Genomic DNA, 8738 nt, shown 5'->3' with positions numbered 1-8738 from the left:
AGTCTCCGCCTCCCATTTTGGTGAAGTGCTCATTCACCACTAAATTGTACTGTGATACTTTTCATATGTATGTATCTTCCAACAAGTAGTGCGTGTGCATCATTGAGTTGGTGACATGCAAATTCCCGTTATAACTATGAGCAGGTCTTTTGTGAGACGATCTCACGAATTTTTATTTTTGAGATGAGTCAACTCTACCGATATTCACAATAAAAAGTAATATTTTTTCATGGATGAACCAAATAAAATATTCATCTTACAAAATATGACATGTGAGACCATCTCACACAAGTTTTTTTCCTATAACTATATCCAAGTCAAGGCATCCTAATTATCATCTCAAAACCTTTTTTTTAAGTCTTGTTTTTTCAATTTAATTTTGTGAGATTTTCGGTAAACATTTAATAATTACAATTTTTTTTGTTTAATTTAAGACAAAAACTTATGTGAGACGTCTCGCAGGTCATATTTTGTGAGACAAATATCTTATTTGAGTCATCCATGAAAAATTATTACTTTTTATGCTAATATTATTATTTTTTATTGTGAATATCAATAAAGTTGATTTGTCTCATAGATAAAAGATTCGTAAGATGTATAACAGACCTACTCTTAATTTAATATAAAAATGTAGTTTGCATTTTTTTTTTGTCATTAGAATATACAACTGGTTTAGCGTTAAACAGAAAGGGAAGAAGAGTAGGAGAGAGAGAGAGAGAGAGAGAGAGAGAGAGAGAGAGAGGGGTTTGACTGAGCATTCATTTTCTCTGCAACGACTTCACCTCTTGTCCCCAGTTTCCCTTTCACTGACCGTTGATTACTCCACCATTCAGTTTACCAGCATATCAATTTGATTCTTCTACCAAATATTTTCAAAAGAATTAGGAGTCGGAGTGTTATTGGCGAAGCCTTTTTGTTCCCTACCTTTCCCTTTTGCTGCTGCGTGGGTTGTTTTGACTCGGGTTGTTGATTGCCTTCAGCTGAATTCTGGTGGGTTTCGATGATTCAGAGTTTTTCTTTGATTTTTCTGTCGATGTAGAGGAGGGGAGGTGCGTGGTGATGGAGTAAGCGGGGTCGTATTGAGAGAGTAGTTGTGGTATCTTGACGATTAATCTAGGTTTGTTGGGGTTGATTTTGGGATCAAAGTTGAATGGATCAGTCAACTACCTGGGTCTTTTGCTCTTTTTTCTTGTCCTCAATTCTGGTGCTTGTTCAATTTTCGCGGGTGTCTGCCAACGCCGAAGGTCTGTTCTGCTCCCTGATTCCGTTGCTTTCAGAGTTTTGGACGCTCTGATTTTGATTTAACTTGATGTGTCGACTCTTGTTTTTCTTGGGATTCAGTTGAACTGAATTGCAATCTAGTTGTGTGTTCACCCTGGAATTTGTGGATTTACAGGTCAAAACTTACGGAATGCCACTACAAAGTTTCTTTTTTTGTGAGGATATTGTTTAGAAAAAAATCTCTTACTTTGTGAATAATAGAGATGGCAGTTGAGACACAAGTTCATTGCTTTTGTTTTGGCCGAAAGTTCTAAGTACTCGGTTTTATTATTTAGTAAAATTGGAGGTCGTCTTATTATTTTGTTGATGACCTTAGAATTTTTCCACTTGTTGCTGTTGGTCGGTTGTTGATAGGATAATCTGATAACGTGTGCTGTTTAATTGTGACCAAACTAACAAATGAAAATTGATGGTGTTTAGAATAACATTGTACTTTGGTAGGTGATGCCTTGAATGCATTGAAGAGCAATTTGGCTGATCCTAATAATGTTCTCCAGAGTTGGGATCCGACCCTCGTTAACCCATGCACTTGGTTTCATGTTACATGCAATAACGAAAATAGTGTTACTCGAGTGTAAGACCGCTTGTGTCTCCATTGAGTTAAGGTGCTTAATTTACTTCTTTGTAATTTTGTGAGTATAAAAGTATTTTTGTTTCTGTTTATGCTCAGCGATCTTGGCAATGCAAATTTGTCTGGCACACTTTCCCCTCAGCTTGGTCTACTTCCGAATTTACAGTATCTGTAAGTCATTATTTTTGGGTGTCATTATAAGTTGTGTGTATATTCGTTTTCAGATGTTCTATACTTTACCAGAGACTTCGATGATAATAACCTCTCTTTGAGTATTTATTTTACCTTTTTTGCCAGAATTTACAGAATATGGTTCTTATTATCATCGTAACTACTGTTTCCAGTTTGGTATTAGTTAACGTCCCTACTATTTTATATTCTTGGGCAATAATTCTGTGTAAAAGACAGTCTGATTTTGGAACGACTTCAACCTTTTTGCATGAATTCCTTGGTTTTGTATAAATTGATGTCTGATGCATCTGCGACTCAAATCAAAGTTAGAGAAAAGGAGAATTTTGTCGGATGACATATGAAATTTAGCAAGATACGTGACCTTATTTGATTGCAAGATGTGGCTCAAAGATCTAGCTATTATGCTCGATATCCATTTAACTTTTGCTGCTACTTTCTGAGCCATCACTCTAGCATGTATCATCCTTAAAGATTCCCCCTTGTCTACATCTCTTTGTCAACAACTTCATGCATCTTTTCTTATCTTTCCTTTTTTTGTCCGGAGATATGTTCCAATGATGTGTGTGAGCTCCCTGTTTTTTCCTCCTATCTTCTTGTCTTATTTAATTTTCTTTATTACAAATCATTGTTTGGCTTCTCCGGTTCACATAAAACTATCTCTCATTTTCTCTTTCTTGGTAGGGAACTTTACAGCAACAATATCGCTGGAAGAATTCCAAGCGAACTAGGAAGCTTGACAAGTTTGGTGAGCTTGGATCTTTATTTGAATAGACTGATTGGTCCAATCCCTGACACATTGGGCAACCTTCAAAAGCTACGTTTCTTGTATGGTTCTCTCTTTTTTAAACTTTCTTTTGCTGTGGCTGGATCTTTTATTTAGTTCTTGAGAATTTCTTTTCCTCTTCATCACACCTTGAGTAGGAAAGTTGCAAATCAGAAGTGAGTGATTGGTTTGTGCAGCATTCAGATATGCCATATGGAGCGGAATCACTGAAGTCTATTCTCCTGTTCTTTTTAAAATTAATTTCCGTTCACTTCTTCAGAAAAGTCACCTAAATCAGCACATCTTTACAACAAATGAAGTTAAACGATGGAAAGTATAACTGACATTGCCTTTTGTTCCAAATCATTTAGTCTAGGCTCTAAGTTTAAACTTCTTTGTTTTGTTAGTCATTGATTTATGGTCTATGCTGCTATCAAGTGACAGTTAGAGCCATATGTGCTAGCTATGGTTGCAATTGTTTAATATAGATGTTTTGCAGACTTGCAGTAAATACTAACTAATTCAAAGCAGAAGCTCAGTAACCTTAAATGTGAATAGAGGATTTCATTTCTGTTATTAAATTGCTGAAGCTGTTCCCAATACTACTTATTATTCTTATTTTGCAACTGTCATAGGATCGATGCTACCATGGGCTTTAGCGAAAAGGTGATCTTTTATCACAGTGAATTGTGATTTATGCAGAGAAATCAACTGATAGAGAAACGTGCACACAAACTTTTAATTAGCATGTACAGAAACTCTATTAGTGTTTGACTAGAAATTCCTGGGAAAAATTGATTTTTGACATGTTTAATTTGAGAAAGAGAAGAAGTTGTCACGCCAAAATCATTAGCTGATGTGTTCTTCCGTGTTTCTGTCACGCGGGATATGAATTATTATGCTACATGTAGCAAACACTTTAGCTGCTTTGTTTTTTCTATCAGTGATTTCTTCATTCTTGGAAACATGATAGTTTGTCCTTAACCTTTAAACTGCACAGGAGGCTCAACAATAACAGTTTGACTGGAGAAATCCCCCGGTCACTTACTAATATCATGACACTTCAAGTCCTGTATGGTGGCAGTTGATGATTTCTTTGTTATTTTATTATTTTCCTTTTATTTTGGTCTGTTGGGAAATAACAATCATATCTTCCAACAAATGCAGCGATCTTTCAACTAACCATCTGACAGGCCGAATTCCAGTCAATGGATCCTTTCAGCTTTTTACTCCTATCAGGTTTACTACTGTTCTATCTGCTTGTTCTTATGTCAAGCAAAATGATCCGTCAATGCATCATTCTGACTCTGGGCTTTCTACCTCTCAGTTTTGCCAATAATAACTTGGAAGAACTTCCTGTATCTCCACCTCCTCCACTTCCGCCTTCATCTCAATCTTCGTTCAGAGGTTTGCCTATCCTTTGTGCCTCATGATTTATGTCCTTTACCTTACCCATAATGAAAAATATGAGCTCAGTCATTTGACTTGATAAATGTGCAATGAGCAGATCTGTATTAAGGGCACCGTTTTTCATTTGATGTAGTCACCATAACACTTTTGTTCGGCATTAAATTTTAGATTAGTCTATTACAGAGTCATTTCAACTGTGGTAACATGAGACTCAAGGAGTATTTGGTCGCTAACAGTGGTGATCTAGTTAAATTTTGTTTATCATCTGAATGAATGAAGTATGCTCATCAATGAAGAACCATTGCAGTTGCCAACAGTGCTACTGGAGCCATTGCAGGAGGAGTTGCTGCTGGAGCAGCCCTGCTATTTGCTGGCCCGGCAATTGCTCTTGCTTGGTTTCGTAGAAGGAAGCCAGAGGATCATTTCTTTGATGTTCCTGGTTTGTGGATTTTGAAAAGGCTGAAATATCATCATAAAATGTATAGCTTTTAGTTTTTTCGCTTATTTTGTGTATTCTTGTAGCTGAGGAGGATCCAGAAGTCCATCTGGGACAGCTCAAAAGGTTTTCACTACGCGAATTGCAAGTTGCATCAGATGATTTCAGTAATAAAAATATCCTCGGCAAAGGTGGATTTGGTAAGGTTTACAAAGGTCGATTAGCTGATGGTTCTCTAGTAGCAGTAAAAAGACTCAAAGAAGAGCGCACTCAAGGTGGAGAGCTTCAATTCCAAACAGAAGTGGAAATGATCAGCATGGCTGTGCATCGAAATTTACTTCGCTTGCGTGGCTTTTGCATGACTCCTACAGAACGGTTGCTTGTGTATCCTTATATGGCTAATGGAAGTGTTGCATCGTGCTTGAGAGGTATGCTTGATTTGCTATTAATATTTTTTACTGGGTGTTTACTTCATTATTCACTAGTAACTGAAGATCCATGACTGTTGTAGCTTTAAAAATGATATCTTGAGAGAGATTTGTATGGTTTCCTCACAATTCAGCGAATCGATTAAAAGCTCGTGCAATTTTATTTCAGCATTCGTATATCCGTTTGAAACAACAATCATTCCATGCCACAAACTACTTTGTAACTATCTTTAACCAGCTTATTTATCGTCAAAACCAATGCAGCTCAGTACAATATTACCAAAATATTTTATGATTCTAGAGGATTATTTTCCAATTGTCCAAAGTAGCAAACACTACGTATTATGTATTACTTTTAATGAACTTGTCAGTGCATTACTGTAGAGAGACCTGAAACTCAATCTCCACTCGATTGGCCAAAACGAAAACGGATAGCTTTGGGGTCAGCGAGGGGTCTTGCTTATTTGCATGATCACTGTGACCCTAAAATCATTCATCGAGATGTCAAAGCTGCGAATATACTATTGGATGAGGACTTTGAAGCAGTGGTAGGTGACTTTGGGCTGGCCAAACTTATGGACTACAAGGATACTCATGTTACGACGGCTGTTCGTGGAACAATTGGTCATATTGCTCCGGAATACCTCTCCACTGGTAAATCTTCTGAGAAAACGGATGTTTTCGGTTATGGGGTCATGCTTCTTGAGCTGATCACTGGTCAGAGAGCTTTCGATCTTGCTCGACTTGCCAATGATGATGATGTGATGTTACTCGATTGGGTGAGCCATATTATTTAACTTATACTGTTTGTACTGACGAATCTTTAACATTTAACACAGCTTCTTGGAATTTTGGATGCTGAATCTGTTTTTACACTCGCGGAAACTAGAGATGACCATGTTTCACTCGTGAACCAAACCTGGTTCCAACGTAGTTAGCAGTTCCATGATTTAAATCACTCAAAGGTTTGGGTTTTCCCAATCCTCGAACCGCTGGGTCAGTATCGGCAAGTTGACCATTGGGTTCAGATGTTTGTTTTTAATTATTCTTTAGAGATAAGCGATACTTAGGTATTTTAAATTTTAGTTTAAGCTCCATTTCTTCTTCATTTAAATTTGTACAATTAAATTTTAGTTGACAAATAAATTGTTTTTAATTTAATTTTAATTTTTTTTATAATATATAGTTTGTATTTTTTTTCATTGTTTTAAAACTTGGAGAGTTAAATTTAGTTAAAAATTCTTATTGACAAATTTAAGATGTTTTTGAAAAAAATTAGAGGTCAAGCCGGATATGATGGTTTTGTATCGAATTTGGTTTGCATCCGAATCGCTTCCATTACTGCTGAGGGTCGGGATCAATCTCCTGCTTCCGACCCAGGAACCTATGGTCTGATCTAACGGAGACTAACAATTATTTTTAGTGTTGAATTTGGTTTGTATACGTTTCAGTGTTCACTCTCAGTTCATACGTGAAAATCCATGTACTTGAAAAATGTCAGGTCAGGGGACTTTTAAAGGAAAAAAAGTTGGAGACGCTCGTGGATGCGGATCTTCAAGGTAATTATGTGGACAATGAGGTGGAACAGCTGATCCAAGTAGCTCTGCTCTGCACGCAGAGCTCCCCATTGGAGCGTCCAAAGATGTCGGAAGTTGTGAGGATGCTGGAGGGTGATGGCTTGGCTGAGAGGTGGGAAGAATGGCAGAAGGAAGAAATGTTCCGTCAAGAATTCAATCACATGCGTCACCCGAACACTGATTGGATAATTAATGACTCCACTTCGAATATTCGTGCCGACGAATTATCCGGGCCAAGATGATTCTCCATCAGTGGATTGGACTCAGCAACGTTGTATTTGATTTATAGTTTTTATTGTTGTAAATGATTTTTATTTTCGATTTTAGGCACAAGTTCAAGTGCTCATTACGTTTCAGAATTTTGATGTCGCGGGGTGTTTATACTCTTTATAGTTTGTCAGTTGTATTTCAGATGCTCTCATATCCATATGAAATCATTTTATCTCTCAACTTTTGCATGTTTTGGTACTTTAAGTTTTTCATTTTAAACTTGTGTATCTGTTTTCACGTGTCTTGTGTCGCAAGAGGTTAAAAAACTCTCCCTCAGATTTCATGGTTATGGAACGAAAATCCCTTCAAAAATATCCTTAGAATGTCACTGGCTGAGTGGTTATTTTTAATGATGACAAAACCAGAATTAAGTTTGCGTAGAATTATATGAATATATCTTCTTTAACCACCCGTGTGAATAGATTTCGTTGGTAATAAATTAGAGAGATTTGTTATTGTATAATATGGCTCTCGAACTCAACAAACAAGTCTATCCCACGCGGCTACAAGAAATCTGCTTAATTCCGATTATTATTCATTTCCTTTTACTAGCAAGAAGCACGTTAATTATTTAATAAAAATTAAAATTTGTTTTTTTAACAAAATTAATTTGAATCATTTTTTTTATTTATATTGTGTTGGTAGGATAAGATTCACAAAATACATTTTTAGTAAAACACATTTTTCCTATTTTTAGTTTAGTATAAATAGTTCTTTTTCTTCCTTTGGATACAATTTTGGAAGCTCATTTCTCGCCGTAAGCCGAACAATGAAACTTCTCCATTTTATGAGAAAAGTTCTTATGAGTCTTAACATATTGGTTTAGTCTTGTCATATTAGACGAATAAATTAATTAAGAACTTATATACTTTACTTTCAAAATTATTTTTCAAATTAAAATTCAAGCAATTGATTTTATATTATATAATAAATTATAATGAACATAATATATAGAACGAATTGAACTGAAACAAATTTTGAAAATATTATATATATCTAAACATCACGTATAAGTTATAATAACCTTAAAATCAACCAAATTATGGATTTTATAAATACATAAATAATAATTTATATGAGTGAAGCACACTAAGAACAAATAATTATCAATTTAAAATATTTGTGACTAACTCATCAAAATATTATCAAACTAATTAAATAATAATATTGATAACAAAATATAACCTATAAAATTCAATTTAAATATTATTTAACTTCATACAGAACTTTTTTACATTTTTCTTTAGAATTATATATCATAGATAAATTAATTTTCATATACATTAATTAATAAATAATTTTTTTAAAAGTATATAATTTATATTTTTCATTAAGTTATCAATTACAATTTTATATATATATATATATTATATACTTGTATGTGTTTAGTGATTGTATATTGTTAGGATCAGAAAAGAATTTAGATTGGGTGAATAATATCTTTTAAAAATATATGCTATTAAAATTTGTCTTCAATCGTTTTTAAGCGATTGAAAGATTTTCTCAAACGGTTAGAATATAAACCACATAAAAAGTGCGGAAGACAATTCAATATTTCTAATGATATTTTCAACAGGTTGGTAATTTAAACAACAAGATATAGTTTGAAATGTAAAAATTTGTGAAAAGTAAAGATATATGAATTTTATGGATGTTCGGAGAAAAACGCTCATACCCCCTTCTTCCTCTGTAGGAAGGATTCCACTAAAAAATTTGTCTGATATATATTTTTTTAAAAAAAATTGCAACTAAAATATTTTAATTTTTTTATTATAGCTAACTCTCTTAATTTTTCTATCAGATTCATATT

General features: G+C 34.4%; 1 protein-coding gene across 3 annotated transcripts; it reads left to right on the top strand.

Moving 5' to 3' along the window:
* The first annotated feature begins 695 nt into the window (after window positions 1–695).
* Window positions 696–7116, top strand: LOC140821825 (BRASSINOSTEROID INSENSITIVE 1-associated receptor kinase 1-like). Of its 3 annotated transcripts, none has more exons than XM_073182457.1 (11): window positions 696–1244; window positions 1723–1855; window positions 1952–2023; window positions 2738–2869; window positions 3808–3879; window positions 3975–4046; window positions 4135–4214; window positions 4525–4656; window positions 4740–5081; window positions 5466–5860; window positions 6583–7116. In XM_073182457.1, exons 1-11 carry the CDS (start codon window positions 1151–1153, stop codon window positions 6898–6900), a joined length of 1842 nt encoding a protein of 613 aa, XP_073038558.1. In that variant the 5' UTR covers window positions 696–1150; the 3' UTR covers window positions 6901–7116. The 3 variants fall into 3 exon arrangements, with proteins under 3 accessions (XP_073038558.1, XP_073038557.1, XP_073038559.1); XM_073182456.1 differs by having other exon boundaries at window positions 2726–2869; XM_073182458.1 differs by lacking the exon at window positions 3808–3879 and having other exon boundaries at window positions 2726–2869.
* The last annotated feature ends 1622 nt before the right edge of the window (window positions 7117–8738 follow it).

The sequence above is a fragment of the Primulina eburnea genome, unplaced genomic scaffold, assembly GCF_022965805.1.
Source record: "Primulina eburnea isolate SZY01 unplaced genomic scaffold, ASM2296580v1 ctg739_ERROPOS11973397, whole genome shotgun sequence".
NCBI lineage: Eukaryota > Viridiplantae > Streptophyta > Magnoliopsida > Lamiales > Gesneriaceae > Primulina > Primulina eburnea.
This window is presented reverse-complemented; position numbering and strand designations above follow the sequence as displayed.

Excerpts from the sequence above, each read along its gene's own strand:
- LOC140821825 (XM_073182456.1), top strand. The coding sequence starts at position 1,151 with ATGGATCAGTCAACTACCTGGGTCTTTTGCTCTTTTTTCTTGTCCTCA. Across the intron at positions 1,856-1,951 it reads GAAAATAGTGTTACTCGAGT|CGATCTTGGCAATGCAAATT; the intron begins GTAAGACCGCTT and ends GTTTATGCTCAG. Across the intron at positions 5,861-6,582 it reads ATGTGATGTTACTCGATTGG|GTCAGGGGACTTTTAAAGGA; the intron begins GTGAGCCATATT and ends GAAAAATGTCAG.